The sequence below is a fragment of the Patiria miniata genome, unplaced genomic scaffold (genome assembly GCF_015706575.1).
Source record: "Patiria miniata isolate m_02_andy unplaced genomic scaffold, ASM1570657v1 HiC_scaffold_4, whole genome shotgun sequence".
Lineage (NCBI taxonomy): Eukaryota > Metazoa > Echinodermata > Asteroidea > Valvatida > Asterinidae > Patiria > Patiria miniata.
In genome coordinates, this window is record NW_024037071.1 from 6,393,392 (window position 1) to 6,413,495 (window position 20,104).

The 20,104-nt window shown below is 41.7% G+C and overlaps 1 protein-coding gene across 8 annotated transcripts; it reads right to left on the reverse strand.

Annotated features, from left to right (window-relative positions):
• Positions 1–789: 789 nt before the first annotated feature.
• Positions 790–20,088, reverse strand: LOC119740119 (titin homolog). 8 transcript variants are annotated; one of them, XR_005272647.1, is made up of 18 exons: positions 19,958–20,050; positions 19,729–19,840; positions 17,862–18,026; positions 17,293–17,373; positions 11,099–17,056; positions 10,325–10,537; positions 9,759–10,136; positions 9,266–9,445; positions 8,564–8,842; positions 7,927–8,161; positions 7,485–7,571; positions 6,999–7,284; positions 6,453–6,557; positions 6,003–6,080; positions 5,029–5,090; positions 4,717–4,751; positions 2,798–3,066; positions 2,101–2,239 (listed from the first exon to the last, which is right to left on the reverse strand). XR_005272647.1 is itself a non-coding variant. In XM_038215321.1 (17 exons), the coding sequence occupies exons 3-17, from the start codon at positions 18,016–18,018 to the stop codon at positions 1,992–1,994; spliced, it is 8,616 nt and encodes a 2,871-aa protein (XP_038071249.1). In that variant the 5' UTR covers positions 18,019–18,026; positions 19,729–19,840; positions 20,005–20,085; the 3' UTR covers positions 790–1,991. The 8 variants fall into 8 exon arrangements, 6 of the variants coding, with proteins under 6 accessions (XP_038071249.1, XP_038071247.1, XP_038071251.1 ...); XM_038215321.1 differs by lacking the exon at positions 4,717–4,751 and having other exon boundaries at positions 790–2,239; positions 20,005–20,085; XM_038215319.1 differs by lacking the exon at positions 4,717–4,751 and having other exon boundaries at positions 790–2,239.
• Positions 20,089–20,104: the final 16 nt, after the last annotated feature.

Consider the following 20,104-nt stretch of genomic DNA (forward strand, 5'->3'; position numbering starts at 1 on the left):
ATTCATTGGAGTCTTTTCATGCATCTGGTCTACACAATGTACCAGGTTTTGCCCATTCATTGGCATTGAGGGGTGATCCTATACGATAGAACTGCCCAGCTCTCCTTACCAGTCTACAGTCAGTCTAAATCTGAAGGTGTTCAGTGTACATCACCGTCATTAAAGTGATTAAGTTTTCTGTTCAGTTCTGTCCGGCAAGTTTTGGATAATAAACAATGTATAAATGTATTATCCCTTTAAATCGCTGAAAAACAACTTATTTGTAGTAACCCTGGCAAGAAAAATGAAAACAAACTCATAAATACAAACTTCTGAGGAAAACTGCGAGACAATTTTACGAACGATAAAAAATCTGAAATATGAACAGTTTTAAAAAAGCAAGTGGACGTCTTTGATCTTTTAAGATTGAAAGAAAAATAAAAAGAACACAAAATTAAAACCACAGAAACATATATCCCAACATAGCAAAAGGATACAAAAAGTATGCATTTTGTTCATACACCGTAATATTTTTTGTTCAAAAACTTCAATCTTAACAGCCAACACCAAAAAAAAAAAAAACCCACACTTTTTTTCTAACGACCCAAAATGATGAATTTATTCTATATATTTCAAGAAAAGATCTAGTTACAACTCCTAGTGTAACTAGATCTAGAGCCACCCCCCCCAAAAAGAAATATCCAACAAGGAAACACTTGAAACAAAAATTCCACGTCCTTTCTTTCCATGGAAATACACTTTGTACGTTTTTTTCCTCCACGAGTTAACAAAACCTTCATAAACAAATTTCCACTACGAAAGAACCATGACAACAACGATAATAACATTCAAACTGACTTTCTTCTTGTCGTTGACAAATAACGCAATTAGATTTTATCATTACTTATTTTTTAGTATTTACATTCAATCAGGGGTCCATTTCCATAGAGCTGCTAAACTACAAACAGACAGAATTTCTCAAGCATGGTACAAATAATCAAGTCAGAATAGGTTAATTACCAGCCCCACGCCACGTAACTGATTGGTTTAATATTAGCTAAATTTGTTTGCATAAACAGCAGCCGATTTCACAAACGTTTCATAGTGCATAAGTACGCGACTTGTGCAACAAATTATGGTGTAACTTCGGCAATCATTTTTGGTGATGTAAGTTATAAGGCGTAGCCACTGAAAATACACTATTGTGATCGTCGTGGAGACTGTCATTGCATAACTTATCAAGATTGATACAAGACACTCATAGCTTTGGGTTTTAGGTAAATGAATCGCCATTTCACCCTTGTTAGAATATTTAGAGTTGCCGCATGATTCCAAATAATGCCATGCAAAATGGCGGGCAGATGTCTTCTGAATCATAAAATAAAAACTTCTGAAGAAAAGCTGTGAATAAACAGCTGTCAAAAATGCTGTGATTATCCTCCTCCAAGATAAAATGTTGCACAGCAACGCCAAGTTTTGTGAAATCAATTCCAAGATAACTGCGCAACCAATTTGTTGCGTAACTCCTACACACAGCATAAGTTACGTACTGTTTCGTGAAATTGGATGCTACTCAGCAAATTGTAGCTTGGTCAACTCTGTCCTAAGCACTGTGGGAAGATACACAAACCAAATGTGAGAGGCGCTTACGGCCAAATCTGACACAGTCCATTTTTGGATGGACTGTGGGCAAAGGGCAGCATGGAGCAAACATACTGCAAGGTAGAGCAATAAACCAGAGTGGTTTACAAAAAAATGCACCAAAATTCTGCATTCTGACCAGTCAATGCATGGGTGATTATTGTATTATGGAACTTGGCCATAATGTCACCATATAAACCTTTCATTAATTTGCACAAAGTTTGCATAAATTGACATAACTTGCAGTTCTCCTCCCATGTGTATTACTACCACTTGATATGCCACTCTTCGTTACCCCTTTTCATTAACTGCATTTTGGCATAAACTGCCATTTGGTTTGCCTGAATAAAAAAGGCACAAAAATAAACACCTCATACACCTTTAGCACAAGGGGTCATGCTGCCTTCCTGTAAGGTTGGAGGTTGATGCTTGGATAGAAGTTGTTGTATTAGGAGCACGTTCTGAGCAAGTTCCACTGGGCAAGGGAAGCTTTGATTGTACAGGCAGTCTAGGATGTATCGAGCCTGGTGCCATTGGCTATTGTTACAGCATAGCATGGCACTACTGACCCCCAGGCGTGATAGGGCTTGCTTCAGGCTATCCGTCGCAGGGTCACTGGCTGCAACATTGAAAAGTTGAAGGCAATCTTTTTTAAATATTTGAGGTTTAAGGCTCGAAGACTGCAGGTCAATCTTTAATAACCTAATTCAATGAGCGACCGTAACTTATAGTCACATTTCCCATGACCTCACCATGAAAGTGTTGTGGTCTCTAACAGGAGTTTTAGAAGCCTGGGCCACCCTGATAAAACTTTATGCTGCCCCGATTGCCCCGATGATAATATTATTGAAGAATAACGGTATCTCCATAAGTGTCAAAGTTATATTACTTATGAGTTCCATGCTTGAACAAGAGAGCGCGCTTCTACTGTGCACGGAACACACAGCATCCGCAAACTGGTTTGCACGCATATCGAGCTAAGTACGCAGAATTAATTTTATTTTGAATGTACACAAAGCCATAGTGTCTTTGCGAGAGCATCAGGTGTCGACGGCAATGCCTTAGAATGTCCGCTCCAAGTGGAATCCCCCCAAGGCACTTGGTGCACTGAGCCCATAGCAGCTTATACTTGGCGCAAAGGCATGAATGTGAATTGGGCATCTGAAATTCGACTTACCATTCTCGGCAAGATACCTCTTGAAGACAGCCACAAAGTTGCCAAATTTCTCCCCCAGCACCTCGGGCGAGCCGCGCAGCTTGTCCATTAGTTCCTGGACCACCGGCCGGCAACTGGCCACCTCGGGCTTGCGCTGGCAGATGTCAATGAGGGTCTCCCTGGTCTCACGCCAGGAGGAGCATTGCTGAAGTAGGTAGGCCGCCTCAAATATGGCTGCCGGGGAGGCGTTGCCCTCCGAGTCCAGACTGGTGGTCTCTCGGTCCTCACACCTGATCAGGAGATCAAGAAATATTTGACTAGGGGTCAATTTCACAAACTCATTATAGGTCAAATCCATCATGGGACTTGCATGATTCACAGGGCTATAATTGTAGCTATGATGGACTTACAAAGGATTTCTTAAAAATTGCATCATATGTGCAAAGTGTTAACTTTTACTCCAACAGAAAGAAATACTCTGCAAACAATACAAAGTGTTAAAAAGAAAAAGAAAATGGTGCCAAAGTACTCCTAACATGGTGACAGAGCGAGATACAGCATTTGTCATTTGACCATTGTCTACACATATTGATTGCCAATCAGGTGCACATCAATGTAGCCAAGGAAAATGGCTCATGGTCACTCACAGGTCTGAGGGGGCAGTGGCTTACACTCATGACCAAATGATACAATACATGTCTGATGATACACCACAAACACTGAAGCCGCAATTTTTCAATTGAGGATCAGCCTTGGTAACCTCCTCAGGGCACTGTAACCAGTCACAATATGTTTGAGTATGGTGCCTATGACCAGGCACTATACTCAAGAAATTGCATGTGTCACACTGTTCATGCGTCAAGTTCATGCCCAGTGCAATTTTCAGTCCTTTCCTATATTAGTGATACCATGTGACCGTGCTTCTGCCACCCACGACAAGGAATGAGCAAGAGGTGTGTTCAAATGGACTCACAGTGACAAAGACAGAGATACAACAAGACACCATACAAACAATTGTCACCAAGTTCCACGCATCCAGGCAATGACGCTATGAGTTTAGTGAACATGAACATTAGCTGTATACTTTATTCCAATGTGTGTGCATGCGTGAACACTCCAGTGCTGGAATTTACTACCTTACGGAGACATGAACACAATAGGGAACAAAAGATTGTATACGTCTCCAGAAGAACATTTCTATAGATGAATACGTCTCCACAAGAATTTCACGAAATAGATATATGGATTTTACTCAAAAACTAGGAATTTCCAAGGTAGATTGATCTGTCGCAAATGGAAGAGTTTTAGAAAAGGGATATTTAGTCCAAATTTCAGCCCAGGAAATTAATTCTGGTTAAAATAAGAGCATTTTGAAACTTCAATTTCACACTCGAAAACTTTACTACACGAGAACAAAGAAATGTCTCCACAGGAATACAAATTCCAGAATGGGTGCACACACACACACACACGTTTGTTTTACATACCTAGTGTGGACATTCCTTATTTTTTGAGTAGATTAGAAAAACCAGTGAAAAAAATCATTTCACTCTCACTGTGAAAACTCTTTCGACCCAATTTTTTTTCTATGATTCCCTTTAGTGTTTCTCTTCATTTTGCCACAAATAAACCTTACCCAAAAATGCCTATGAACCTGTTTTCCAGAGAGGGGAAAACCTTGTGTGGACGTGGGCAAGTCCACACAACGTCGCTGCTACCTGGTTTATGTGGACATCTTTTGTTCGGAAGTCCACACAGTGAATGTAATGCTTGCACACAGTGATCCTTACTAGAAGGCCATCTGCTGTTCCTGCATGGAGTCAGCTTGCTCTTAGGACTCTCAATATTAGTACAGGTGCAAGTTACATCACCAAACTGCCAATGACTACCCAACAATTTGTACTGTCACCACAACTATTATGAACATGTCTCAACATCACCTATGTTATTAGGGTAGCTGACAGGCCTCAAGAATCTGTAGGGAAAAAAGGACCAAGTATTCAACAATCTTTAAAGGCTGCAAGACTTCGGATGGCCGAAATGAAAGGTACTATTACACAAACTGAGGCTTTGTCTCGTCCGCCACGCAGGGGAGGTCCGAGTGCCGAAATACCCAAAGACTGGATTCATCGTAATGATAGTGTACTCTACTGCAGCAGCAGCTGGGCTGTACTTGCCAAAGACTGGCTGATTTAGGGAACAGAATCTAAATCGCGTCTTGAGCCAAGAGTAGTACTATAACCCATTCTCACCCTTGTTCATTAGAATGCCGACCTCTCAGATGTACGCCCAACGCCATGTTGCATTCATTCACCTATTGTAAAAGTCAAAGGAAGATTTACTTATTATCCGTTAATATGTGATTTGTCTGCCGTTTACACACAAATTGGGAAAAGTTTGCAGTTCGCCTCACTCTAACAAGAGAAACACCAGTGGTATTATAAACTCAATGTTTCAGATTCTCCTGAAATACCCACAAAAACATCAAGTTTATAGATGAATTTTGAATTAGCACTAAAAATGGCGGGCTCCATGCTCTTTTTGTTGTGAAAATTAAATCAAGGTCTAGTACTGAGAGCATATATTTGGTGTCTCATTTTAATTTCTTCTCTAATCTCCAATTCTTCACAATAGACGCTGTGCGTCTGACATTACATCGGAGGGCTGGTCACTGTTCCTCTGTGATACTACGAGTAGACAGTTTGTACTTTCATTAATACTGAATTTAAATAACCAATCTGTCCTGAGCGAGGGCACACCGTGCAACGGGTCTATACATCACTAACAAAATTGCCTGGAGCTAAAAAAAAAAAACCCAAAACAAAACAAAATCAATGCAGTGATGTCAATTGCACCATTTTTTGGTACTTTGTTGTTTGAACTTTTAGTTACTCAGTTCCTTTTTTCCTACAATTAATTAAAAAATAATTTTTGTGAAAACGAAAGCTTCTTTTCCAACGGTACAAGAGCACACGTCAAAAAGCCAAGACCCCTAAAATTTCATGCACATATATATCTTAGAAAGAGTGGGTTGAAAACAACGAAAGACATACTTGAAGATGATGTCCAGACAAATGTTCTGAAAAGCTGAGGAAATGATAAGTTATTAAAAACCTGTTTTGGAATCAGTTTTGCTTATTCAAAACCGTAAGTAAACAAATTAATGATTAATTATTTGAAAACATAATTGTGTAGTTTTTTTTTAATTGAATAATCATTAACTGACCACAGCCAGCAGATCCTTAACGTTTTCACGCCGATTCTCTGGACCCTTGAATACATTTCTGGAGGGCGGAGGGGGATACTTCAAACAAATGCAAACATGAAAGCAGAATGATTAAAAACAAAAAAATGAACAAGAAAGTGGACACAATTTCAGTTTTAGTTCTGCAAACATTACTCTAAAGTAATTCGGGTGACTTTTGTTGGGTAAGGTCATAATTCAATTCAACTTTAAACAACATGCCTTTGGTTTTTTGTTTTGTTTAAAACAAAAGAGAAAAAAGAAGAAGGTAAAATCGTGACAACTATTTGTAGGAATACAAACTTGATTTTCTACTCGTAAAGCTTGTGGTGGGAGCACTACTCAAATTAAGATGGAAACGTTATGAGGAAGTAGGCGAGATATTGTAAATTATGTTGCCAAAACAATTTGCATGTATAGTTCTATCCGTACCTGAGTCCGAGTGCTGACCTTGGGTTTGGAATGTACATAAGGGCAAGTTCTGCGTAAACAACGACCATTCCGAACAAAATCATAGCAGAAGCCTCTAGGTATCACCTAGAGTAAACAGGGAGAAACAGAGAGTTTATAAAGGACAGTAGTCGTTCCGGATATGGACTTTCACCCCACTCACTTTAAATGTCAGCAACACCACGTGCGTCTCCCAAATGCCATACCGCAAATGTTCCTGGAAATAGTCAGTCACAAGTCCGGTCAACAGATAATCAAACACCAAGTCACAATTATCAGGGGATAAACAATCACAATGAATGCTTTTGTCACAAGTCATTTGATGCACTTGTGATGGACTTATGATGCACTTGTGATGGACTTACGATGCACTTGTGATGGACTTATGATGCACTTGTGATGGACTTACGATGCACTTGTGATGGGCTTGTGATGAGTTTGTGATGATCTTATGATGCACTTGAGATTGGATACTGGCATAAATCTAAATGAATATCAATGTAATCATATGTAATTAAAAAACACTACCTGGTTTCTTGATACGGGCTGAGGTTGAGTATTTACCGATCCTTGGAAATGGCTCGGAGTTGTTGACCAGTTTCTACCCGCAGCTGTCGGCTGTGAAGCATCTTGGGTCCCCACGGAGTGCCCCTCATCCTTTCTGATAAACCTCCGCAGGTCATTAGTGGAACAGTCCCCGCCTGCTAGGCTCCTGCTGATTGGTTGGTACTGCTCCACCTCGGACCAGTCCACTGTATGGATAGAGGGTTGCTCTCTGGGGGTCGCAATTTCTTTCCGAGATGGGCCACTTTTTCTGAAAGTGAGAAATCGCAAAATGAAAGCGTTTTCCCTTTGCTGACCACGCTGAATTATATTGTAAAAATGTTGTGCTCAGTAGAAAAATAACAATTCTAAAAATATATATATTTTTTTGAGTTGAGAACTGTAAAACAATTACATTCGGATAAACTTATGACATTTTAATCTCCTTCCAAACTAAACCCATCAACCTACCCGAGTTGATCATTGGTGTCAGCGGTGTGCAGGGGTCTGTTCCTACATTGAGATGGAGATCCTGATTTCGTTCTTTTCTCTGCATCACTGGGCAATGTTGTAAAAATTAAATGATTAACTTAAGCAAGTAGTTGGGGAAGAGCAAAAATGAATATGGACTGGACAACGGCCTCCAAACCGACGATGATTGTTAAAAACCTATTAACAAATAAGTAACTGTACCACCCTGACTGTTACTCCCTATACCGCCCCTAACTGCCTCAGCACTGTATGATTTTACAAATTCATCCAGGAGTATTACCATGTAATACAATGCCAATGAATTAAGTGCCCCACCCCACCCTTCAGCAATTGAGAAAGTGTCCCCTGTAAATTAGGCTCCGCTTACACTACTAGGAACTTTTCAATCAGTCTTCCCCGACAAACTTTTTCCCAGAATTACCTGATCTTCCTGTCAATTTCTGTCAATTCGTCACTGAGATCGTTCAAGAAGCTCTCCGTGTCGCAGTCCAGGGAGATGCAGTCCTCCTCAGGAAATTCAAAGTCCTCGCCTAGAGGTGGCAGGGTCAGGTCGCCGAACTGGCTGGATGCATTGCGCGAGTCCAGGTCCTCATTTTCCAATGTTGTGGCCGGGGGAGCGACAGAGGTAATTGGAGCGGGAATGACACTTGAAGCATCTAAACAATGAAGTGAAACAAAACTCCTTGTCTTAAAATGTCCAACAAAATGAGTCATGATCTCTATGCACAGAATAAAGAGGCGCTTTGTGGCCTAGCAACAATGTTAAATATGTTTCTAATGATTTCTACATGACTGGAACAGAATTCCATGCCATATCTGAGAAATTCACAATAAATTCAAAAATGCTCTCAAAACTCACTTGCTTTCCAAATCTCTACAGAAATCTGTACACTTCTAGGTAATCGTATCTCCTTGTTTATTTTTAATTTTTTTTGTAAAGTGAATTGATCATGTTAAAAGCGCCATAAGTACATGTATTATTGTTATTATATATGAAAAATAACGTCGTACTTAGGAGAGCCAAGTCAAAAAGACAAATATACAGAACTCAAATCTACCATTTTGTGGAGTCTGCAAATAGTCGGTCATCTTTTGTCCATCAGGAACGGCCAGATTTTTGCAGTGGTTCTCTGGAACATTCTCCTCTCCTTGCTCTAACATCGTGGATGGCGCATCCTGCGGTGGAGCAACGCCAAACGACGTGTCGGCTATCGTAGACAGTAGCGCATCCAGTTCCGGGGATGCAGACAGGATCATGGGAGGTTGTGGGTTAGGGGTTAGGAAGCAGTCTGAGATGTCTTGACTAGGGGGGCTGGTCACTGTTGGAATGGTGGTGGCTGTAAAAGATTAAAACTGAATTCTTGAGTACATGCAGATTACATTGCCTCAATAAGATTGAAATAGAACAGTGCTCTGATGCTCGAGATGACATATCATTGTTTCTAACGGCGTATTTGAGCCAATCCTAATTTGGATAGCGAGTCAAGTATGACATCACATGACCATATAAAAACAGGATGTATCTAGTACGCTAACCACAACCGTTCTCATGCAAAATCTCTCTTACAGCTTCTCAAATTCACAAAGTTGTACTCCTGCGAATTTTGGTGCAAATGCTCGATGACATTGCTTTTGCTTAGTAACAATCTGAATAATAATAATAAAAATACTAATAATAATAATATAGGTACTTATATAGCGCTTTTTAACAAGATCAAAGAAAACAATAAACAAGGAGATTGATGATTGGCCATAATCACCCTGGATCCGTTCAGCTTCTGTCTCCGTACGCTTGGAGTCTTCCACTCTGCTGCTGCCTGCAGCTTGACGATCCTCGTCTTCCCTACGACTCTCAGGAGACTGGGGCATCCTCTCTTGATGACTAACGGCAACCTCTGCTTCAGTCTCAGAGTTTTCTTTCTGAGTTAAAGCCCCGGCTTCTGTACATGGCAAACATATCGAAGAAAGTTTCTTTGATATTTTGTATTGGGATTGTTAGAAAAGACCCTTCCAGATTTGGCCATAAGCCCAACCAACCTTTGGTCTGTGTAAATTTCTTGCAGTGCTTAATAAATGATCCAGACCAAGCTACATTGTTACCCAAACAAAAATCTGGGCAGGAAGGGTCAAATAGACATGCAAACCCAAAATATAAAAATCAATACATTTCCAAAATAACAATAAATTTCCATCTGTCTTGAAAAGAAGAGAGAGGAGAAAGAAATCTTTAAAGAGAAGGAAATAAATGATCACCTAGTCTTGGAGAGTTCTCTGTGCACTCCTCATTTTCTGCATCAAGAGGACTTCTAACATCCTCAGTTACTCCAACCTGATCGATCGACAAGTTCTCGCCCAAATCCCGGGCAAATGTTTGGAGCGCTGCGTCCGTCTGCCCAGATTCAGTCATTTTACTGAGGAAGATTTGCATGGGGGGTAGGGTGTGGGGGTAGCCTGGGACCTCCTCGGCACCTGACTGGGTGCTGGTCAGCGAGACCAGGGGGATATCTGCGCAGCCCGAAGGGGCCAGAGCTGTAACCACAACTTTCATGGAGGCCGACGTGAAGCACAGGTCTGGGCCATCCTCTGAGCTGCTCAGACCCATCGCCTCGTACTCGCTGCTTATGATTTGCACTTTAAAAAAAAAACAACAACAAACAAGCAAAACAATGGCTTTAAAAAGTTACTTTTAGTAAAACAAAAGATAATTCCTTTGCTTACTTTTATGATACTTTAACACAAATTCTCTGCCTTCTATAAATGCCAGGAAGCATAAAATGAAGAGAGTCAAGCTTCTGAAACAAAAATCATGACAAACTAACCTTGGTTTTCTAACTCGTAATCAAAGGATTTGTCATCTGGTGTACAAAGCTGGCACGATTCTTGGTCACAAGGGGAATTTTCTGAGTCGAACGTCAGCCTCTCTTGTACACTGCCAGCGACTTCAACGAAGCCATTAGTGGTTGGTGGAGGGATTCCGTCAGTCGAGACAATCTCCACAGTGTGAGCAACTTCTGGAGCCTCCACAATTTCACCTGCAACCAAAGGGGAAGTAGCTAAGAGAATTACAATTAATGTAAGTCCTCTCAAAGTGGATTGTGTAAGAGTAATCAGTCTGCATTATACTGGTTATGCACTACATGTATTCTTTCAATTTCAGGACCATTGTGCCACCATGGTCTCGTGTGACCAACAAACTCAAAATGTTCTTGGTATTGTATGCAGTACAGTGGAATGACAGTACAATAAACACTGCGATACCAAAAGTACAGCCATAATGATCACACCCTTTGGCTTCCAAATATTTATGTACAACCACACCAATCACCTACGGCTGAAAATCGCCAAGACGACGGCTACTATCATATTGAACAAACATCTATGGACCCCATTGTGTTCATTAAAGCAAGTTTCTCAAGTAAAAGTGGGTTTGTAATCAGCCTATGCAGGCTTTGAGTATGGTGTCCTCACACAAGACATATAGTCACAATTTTCTCCAGTAATAAATGTAACTGGAATGGTAGAGGAAACTGAGTTGTGTATTAGACTTTATTGATACAGCCTTAGGATTGCTTTTAACTGTGTATATTTCTTACCTGAGCAATCAAGATAATCAGCATCACCTTCAGTCCTCACAGGTTGATTGAGGCTGTCAGAGTCTCCGTAGGTGGTTGCAACAGCTGAATCGCGTTCTTGTCCAGGAATGGAATGCCCTTCTTGAGATGTTGATGGATGCTGTGCAGGCACTGAGAAGGATTCATCAGAGAGTGCCTCGCTGCCAGGCTGGATGAGCTGGGATGGCTTTCTGAATCCCAGCTGGTTCCAGGTCCCTTCCATCCCTTTAAGACCCCTGGTCATCTTCTGTGCCTTCTTAGCGATGGATGTCATCTTCCTGGGACGTCCTCTTCGAGTGGAACGTCGAGTCTTCAGAGTGATGCAATCCAGGGGGATAGATACCTTGAAGTTCAGTTTGCACAACAGGACCCGAGGCTGGTTGGCTAATATCTGAGCAAAAGGAATCCTGATGGTTTCGGAAAGCGACTGGTCAGCTTTTCCCCCTTCCGTTTCATGATCGACTCTGATTTCTTGGACAACAATCCGATCCGATTCAGGAGTTGCATCAATGTTAGGATCCTTGCTTGTCTCAGAAAGAATCTGGTTAGAAGTTACCTCTTTCAATTCCTTATTTACATCTTGGGCAATGCTCTGATCTGATTCTAGAGTTGCATCAATACAAGGAATCCTTGAGGTCTTGGAAAATGACTGGTCAGCCTTTTCCCTTTCAGTTTCCTTACTGACTCTCGGTTCTTGGACAACATTCTGATCTGAATCAGAAGTTACATCAAGATAAGGAACCCTGCTGGTCTCAGGAGGAGGATGTTCAGACTTTCCCCCTTCAGATTCCTGATTAACTTGAATATCTTGGACAAGATTCCGATCTGAATCCGGAGTTGCATCAAGGTAAGGAACCCTTCCAGTCTCAGGACGAGGATGGTCTGCAATTGTAACTTCCAGTTCCTGATTGACTTTGAGATCTTGGGCAAGGTTTTGATCAGATTCTGGAGTTGCATCAAGGAAAGGTAATCTGACAGTCTTAGAAAGGCGCTGGTCGACAGCATTTACCCCAGCCAGTTGCTGATTTTCCCTATCATCTTGGTCAAGGTTCTGGTTTGATTTTGGAGATGTTTCAAGATATGGAACCCTGTCTTGAGGCATGTCAACATCTGTCTTTTCTTGGTTGACCCTTCTGTCTTGGAAAATATTCTTAACCGAGTCCGAAGTGGAATCCACTTTATCAGTTGAGTCTTTCAATGGGGAACTGCATGGCACACTCTTAGGAATCAAAGCTTGTTTATACTTGGGACTGGGAATTTTTATTTTCAAGATTCTTTTCTGTTTCTTGGAGGATGAGCCACCATCTTCCCATCCTGGAGAATGTAGGTCTTGATTTCCATCTCGTTTCCTCTTCCTCCTTTTCTTCGAAACTACATGTAGGCACTTGCTGACCATTTCTTTCCAGATGCCCCTCCTCTTGGTACTGCCCCTTTTTACTTTGATGCTTTCTTGACATGGTGATTCGGCAGCATCACTCTCAGTAACCTGCCTCTCATTGGCAGCAAGGGCAGAAGAACTCTTCTTCAGCTCCACTTTGTCCAATTTCGTTGCTACATGAGAGCTTTGGTTAACATCAGCTGCTTCTACAACCGTTTTTGATGGAGGCTGCAAAGAGCTCACAGTAGACTGCTTTGGCTCATTTCCTCGCTTCTGAGCAGTCACCGTTTCAGTTGAAGGGGACATTGTGGGCAAGGTATCCTCATCCACACAGCCATCTCCCTTCAGTTTTTTTACCTTCCTTTGGATGTTATCTCCCTCTTCCACTACCCTCATCTCTCCTGTTTTTAGTTGTCTCAAATTGGCCCCACCCTTCTGCGCATGATCACTGCACTCCAAACAGCTCCGCAGTTGCTTCCCATCTACCACCAAGGTATTTACCCTTGATCGGCACCTCTTTAGTCTCTTCTCTGGGTCTTTCTGATTTTGATCGTGATTTGTCTGTATATCCTTCACCTTCCGTCTACTCATCCTTTTTTTAATTTGACTTGGAGCAACCCTTGCATCAGGTCGGACTTGCTCTGTTTGTCCTTGCACTTGAGAGTCTTTGTCATTTCTCTCCTTAGACCTACTTTTTCTAATTTGACTTGGAGATGCCTCTACGTCAGGTCTGTCTTGTTCTGTTTGTCCCATCTTCATAGAAACTTCTTCCTCTCTTTCCTTAGGCCTGCTGCTTCTAAGCTGACTTTGTGCAATCCGTGCATCAGGTCCAACTTGTATTGTTTGTATCTTCTTGACAGAATCTTCTTCCCCTCTTTCCTTACGCCTGCTTTTTCTAGGTCGAATTGGAGCAACCACTGCATCATGTCCAAATTGTTCCGTTTGTCCCTTCTTTACAGTAATCTTTTCTGTTTCTTGAGGTCTGCTTTTTCTATGTTGATTTGAAGCAAAATCTGAATAAGGTACAACTTGTTGTCTTTGCCCCTTCCTCATGGAATCTTGCTCCTTTATTTTGTTGTCCCTGCTTTTTCTAAGACTCAGAGCAATCGGTGAATTAGGTCCTGCTTGCTTTGTTTGTCCTTGCTTAGCAGAATCTTCTTCCCGTCGTTCCTTGGGCCTTTTTTTTCTAAGTTGACTTGGAGCAACCTCTGCATCAGGTCTGACGTCTTTTGTTTGTCCCTTCTTTATAGAAACATTTTCCTCTTTTTCTTTAGACCTGCTTTTGCTAAGTTGACTCGACGCAACCTCTGCATCAGGTTCTACTTGTTCTGTTTGTCCTTGCATCTCAGAATCTTCTTCCTCTCTCCCCTTAGACCTGCTTTTTCTAATTTGACTTGGAGCTGTCTCTACGTCAGGTCTGTCTTGTTCTGTTTGTCCCATCTTCCTAGAATCTTTTTCCTCTATTTCCTTAGGCCTGTTGCTTCTAAGCTGACTTTGTGCAACCTGTGCATCAGGTCCAACTTGTTTTATTTGTCCCTTGTTGATAGAATCTTCTTCCCCATTTTTCTTTCGCCTTTTTCTTCTAGGTTGACTTGAATCAACCTCTGAATCAGGCCTGAATTGTTCTGTTTGCCCCTTCTTCATTGAATCTTCCGTCTTTCTTTCTCTGTGCCTGCTGTTTCTAAGTTGCCTCGGAGCAACTGCTGAATTAGGTCCCACTTGCCTTGTTTGTCCTTGCTTAGCAGAATCTTCTTCCCCTCTTCCCTTACGCCTGCTTGTTTTAAATTGCTTTGGAGCAACCTCTGAATCAGGTCCTACTTCTTTTTGTACTTGTTTCTTAGAAACTTCTTTCCCTCTTTCCTCGGGTCTGCTTTTTCTAGGTCGACTTGGAGCATCCTCTACATCAGATCCGACTGGGTCCGTTTGTCCCTTCTTCATAGAAAATTCTCCTACTCTGTCCTTAGACCTGCTTTTTCCACGTTGAGTTGGAGCAACCTCTGCATCAGGTCCTACTTGATTTGTTTGTCCTTGCTTCTTAGACTCATCTTCCCCTCTTTCCTTACACCTCCTTTTTCTAAGTTGACAAGGAGTAACCACTGAATCAGCTATACCTTTTTCTTTTGTTTGTCCTGACATTAGAGAATCTCCTTCTCCAATTTTCTTAGGTCTTGAACATGGTCGACCTCTTCTTTTGGGCTCTGCAGCTACTCTAGTATGTTGCTGCCTTGTCTGTGGGACCTCAGGAATGTCCGAGATGAAAGCTTCTTCCCTATCTTGTTTGTCCTTAACCATGGCACCCTGTCCAACCTTATCATTTCTGACCCGTCTTTGTCCTGTACTTTTGTCCCTGGCCTTTCTTGGCGCATCTATTCTAACTCCGACTCTTTGTCTCACCTTTAGAAATTTGACCAAGCCTTGCATCATCTCTTCACACTTTCTTTTCCTTGTGTAAGGCCTGGTGGTTGTTTTAATCTGGTCCTTATTAACCGTAGGTACGTCCGGAGGTTCTAAGTCATCTCCTTCAACAGGATTCACAGCCTCCTGGGGAGTGATGACGTCTTTGTCTTGGAGAGCTCTTGGTAGACATTCATTCATTTTTAATGTAGTGGCTGCATTTCTAGTTTCTTGTTCTCTTTCAGCTGGAGCATCAACAGGCCCATTGGTAGTAAAGGAGGAAACAGTATTCTCTTCTTGGTTCAAAGTAGTCACAGCTTCTAACTTGTGTGTCCTACAATCATCTACCATCAAACTCATACCAGGGCCTGCACCAAGGCTCTGCTCATCGCTGAGTTTCTCCACACAGTTGGTATCCTGCTGACTCTGTTCGGAACTGTCCGCCACATCCTGGGTGCTTTCATCAGGGAAATTATCATCTTCTGTCCCCTTATGCCTTTCTTCCTCTATCCCTACTTTGACATCCTCCTCCCTCTCCTCTTTGTCTGTTTCTATGGAGCTACTTACATCTTCACCAAAGACCTTCTGGCCGTCTTCTTGAGAGCTCTCATCCAGGGCCTTATCAAGCTTTCTTCCGATTTCAACTTCGCGTTCTCCCTTTTCCTCCTTTGTGTCTGTGTTGGTGATTTCTACCGTATTGTCATTTTGTTGGTAATTGTCGGCTCTCGTCTTGACTGGGTGCTTGGCTTCAAGATCTTGATTGTCTTCCTCTTGACAGCTGATACTGATCTCTTTATCAACAACATTGAGTTCTCCAAGGTGGAGCTCATCCTGAGAACCGTCACTGTTTTCAGAGTCCTCAATGACTTCCTCTTGACAGCTCCTGTCACCTCCTGCATCCACTTGGAGGCTTGTCGGTTCCACAGCCTCAGCATCTTTCTCCTTGTCAATCTTTTCAATGTTGATGATTTTCTTCTCAACCTGGACAGTTGGACTTTCTTTTTTTTCTTGCAATGTACGACTTGTCTCTTCATTTATGCTCCCGTCAGGTTCTTTAGGACAAACTTCATCTGGAGAACCATTCAAATCAATGTCTTTGTCATCCTCTTGGAAGTTCGCATCATATCCTACATCCATTTGAAGGTCATCCTGCAGCAAAACCTCTTCATCTTTGATTTCCTGTTCCTTGGAGACAATTTCCTTATCCCCCTCATGAAGTGTACATTCCCTGTCCTGTGAGCCATCATTTGTCACTTGACTGGCATTATTCTTGAGCTCTCTAAGACACACATTCTCTGAGGGGTCCAAATCTACCTCCTCTAGGCAGTTCCCGTCCCCACCAGGATCCACAAGGAGGATGCCTTGTTCCACAGTCTCACTATCTCCCTCCTTGATTGCCCGTTCACTGTGGATGATGCCCTGCCAGTCCTCAGAAACTTTGCATTCCTTCTCAAGAGATGCACTTTCAGCTTCCTCGTCAATGTCAATTTCAAGCTCTCCAGAAAACAACTCATCTAGAGAAGAATCGACATCCTCCACGTCTATCTCATTTTCCTCTTTGCAATTCTGGTCACCTCCACCATCCACTTGGACATCATCTTGTTTCAAAGCCTCATCTGCGTCCATGTCTTCCTGATCACTGTTGTCGATTTCTGCCTCAACCTGAGCAATTTTACACTCCCCCTCCTGAGACCTTACATCTGTATCTTCACCAATGCTTCTTTCAGAATTATCAGGATCAAAGTCATCTCGAGAACAGTCAAGATTATCAATATCTTCTCCACTTGTCTCTTGGCAGCTCTTGTCATACTCAACATCCACTCGGAGGATATCCAGGTCTCCTCGTTCACTTGAAACTCTTTCCTCCTCAGCCAGAGCAGTTGCATATCCCTCCTCCTGCAGGGAGCTAGCAATTGTCTCCTCATCAGGTTCTTTAGGATACAGCTCCTCTGGAGAAAAGTAAATCTCTTCACCTTCATCAGATTCGGCTGTATCCATAGCAACCACTTCCATTTCATCTTCTTCATCCTCATCCCTGTCTTCTCTGTGGAAGTTATACTGGCTCAGTCTGATCCGATGGACTGGATTCTGGTCTTGGCATTGGACCATCCGGAGGTCTCCCCTGGTTGTTTCCTGACTGCCGCAACCTGTACAGGTCAGAGTCTTAGCTGGGGAATTAAAAAAGAAAGCTTCATTAAGAAGCGCTCATGATTGTGAAGGAGTTCAGTACATCAGGTCTATGAGAGGTTAATTCTTGTTTAACGGTCAAAGCCAAAATTGAAAAGTCACATGACCCTCTCAGTTTAATTAGAGGAATCAAAAACTTTGACATTGGCATTTTAAGGCAAAGACTGCATAAAGGTGCACTGTGAATAAGAGATTATTGAACTATTTCATTACCCACCCTGTTCTCTACACTTTTTAGCTTCTCTTTCTCGCAGTATTTCATCCAAAGTCTTCACATGCACAGAGTCCAAATCCACATCTAAGTAGTAAAGACAAAACTACAGGTTCAATTTAAATCACACGTGGAATTCATGAAATCAGCCAAGGGGAAATCAGTGTGATAGACTGCGATTGAGTATCCTCGCATTTAGTTTCTTTAGAAATTGCCTTTAATAAACGTACAACAGTAAAAATGTTAAATCTGATTCTTTTTCTAAATAATTTCTTCAGCTCTATATCAAGCCCTTCACATTTTTCCAATAATGTTACCAGCTTTTAGACCATGCACAAAACAAATGATGGTTTGGTTGATAATCTTGTGGTACAATCAGGAATAAAATGTCCTTCAAGCTGGCAAGAAAATGTTTTTACCAACAGCAGAGATCAACACTTTATGCATTTTATACTTCTTTAGTGGGAGGGTGAAACAGCACTTGAGCATCAATTTATCCCTTACAATCAAGCAATCACAGGTTAGATTTGCCTTTCAGATGGGAGATTGAACCACTGAAGAATTTGTTTACTGACCTGGCAGTACTCCAAATGATTGGGGTCGGCGCCTATGCCAACGGGAGTTGGGCTGAGGGCAGACAGGGTTTCTGAGATTGGCCCACCATTTACCCCGTGCAGGCCCCTTGCGTTGTGAAGACGGTCCCTGCATTCTAGACCACCAGTCCCACTCCATCTTTAAGTCTGCTCAATAAATTGAAGAAGTTTGGCAACTGTGAGGCTTGAAGTTACCTTCCCTGTGTTCTTCAACAAGTTTGATTCCTTTTCCTAATGAAATGTATTTTCAACACGTTTACGAAAAAGCCTACTTTGTTTTCCATGTCAAAATTTAATAGCTAGGCTACATTTTAGAAAAGAAACACAATTCTTGAAGTCAATTAATAAATGCTTATGTTGGAAACATTTTTTTTTTAAAAGAAGGAATTTTTGGAAATTTCAAGTTTTTCAGTTTGTTATAGTTCTCTCTCTTTTTTTCCTTTTAAATATGTACCACCAGTCTGCCCTACACCCCCTCTCACCCACTCCCTCTCACACTTAGCCCCACTAGTGTGCCTCAGATATTGTTGCGCTGTATCCTTAGGAAACAGTGCAGCAATATCTGAGCCACACTATTGGGCTATCGTAGTCCGCAAATTTGGGACTCTCGATACTACATGCATGTATGAGAGTCCCAAAACATAATATAATGAAAACATGCAATACAAAAGCATAGACTGGCACATGAAACAACCAGTGCAACACCCCTTCGGTACTGCACCAATCAACTGTGTCAAAGAAACATCTGGTGCCCAGTCTCTATTTCTACAAATGTCCATAGTCACTGATGCCACCGGACTACTGAAAGGTAAATCTTCTCAAAAAGCTGGACATGTACTAGTTTAGTCTTAGGCTTCAAAATTGAAATACCTTGGCTTTACTGTCAGGTTCAAAATTTTAAACAAAAGTTTCCTTTATAAACTTAATTGAGACCTCAAACTTGGCTGGTGAGGACATTGTCTTTGCCTCATGTTGGAGAATTTTGTCGGCTAAAGAGTGAGTAAAGTCGGCCTGATTTTGTTTCGCATGTTTTTCTGTGTTCAGGGTCCCAGTCTGCACCACACCACCTCTCATCACTCCCTCCCGTCACTAGCCCCTTAAATGTGGCTCAAATGCTGGACTTCCTCCGTACTTCTGAGCCACAAAACCATAATACACTATTTCAGTGGAAAAGTCTGTTGCTAGGGTAGCAGAAAATAAAATCAAGATTGGGACTATTTTGTTACTTGATAATCACCCAGGCAGGTACTTAACTGCATACCTTCAGAGTTCAAGTTCTCCTGTAATCTTGGGCGAAATTGGGACGGCTTTCGAAAAGAAAATTCTGCCTGAGACAACAGGATATAACTAAATCACTGACATGTCTGAAGGTATGGAATTCAACGTGTTTTTTACTAATTTAAAAACAAACATGTTAAGCGTCCCTGCCCGCTTCCTTTTTGGAGGCTGCTTTTTTCTTTTTTTTTACATGCATGATATGAGGGGGCACTTTACAGAAAGGATTAACGCAAGGGCATTCAGCTGGAACACGGTTACAATTGAGTTACACACAAACTGATCCCAAGAAACATCCACATTCGGCTGGAAATTACACAAAAGCTGGACAACTGACTTCGGCGGCAAATTCTGAATTTGTTATTAAGAAAATAAGAGAGCAAGTGCGTTTTAAAAGTATAAATCAACTATGCACGCAGTCTGAATGTGAAAATAAATTTGGTAACAAGTCCTCCCGGTGTGACTGTGAGTCAATTCCCGGAGTGTGGCCTTTATTTACGGAGGTAGTCCAGTAAATAAGCAACATTTATGGGGCTAGCTGACATGCTCATCAGGAATTCAGGACATAACCAACCAAAACAGTTTTGCTCTTCATGGCATAGGATTATGCTCGTGTCACTTTTTCACTTTCCTCCACTCCACTCCAGTCGTTCCACCACTCCCCCACCAGGCATGTCCACTGCCTTCTGCATGAGAACAATTATTCACTTTGACATGTTTGACATTTCATATATTGCACACAATAAAGGTGCTGATTAATTTAGTCATGTTAATGAGTAACTACTTAAATCGTAAAAACATACCGATCACGACGAAAACTAATAGTTTTCTTGGTAAGTAAAAAACTTACAGCTGAATTTTGATCAACAACTGGACAACCTCGTGGAGTTGACGCGTCTTGAAAAACTTGCCCTGCTTTAGTTGTCTAGCGCCCTCACGTGTTGAAATAT

What these genes read in the sequence shown, in the direction of transcription:
- LOC119740119 (XM_038215323.1), bottom strand. Translation starts at nt 18,018, where the DNA reads ATGGAGTGGGACTGGTGGTCTAGAATGCAGGGACCGTCTTCACAACGC. An exon ending in ATCATTTGGAGTACTGCCAG is followed by an intron (nt 17,374 to 17,861) that starts GTCAGTAAACAA and finishes TTTACTACTTAG; the next exon opens with ATGTGGATTTGGACTCTGTG. An exon ending in AGAGAACTCTCCAAGACTAG is followed by an intron (nt 9,446 to 9,758) that starts GTGATCATTTAT and finishes TGCCATGTACAG; the next exon opens with AAGCCGGGGCTTTAACTCAG.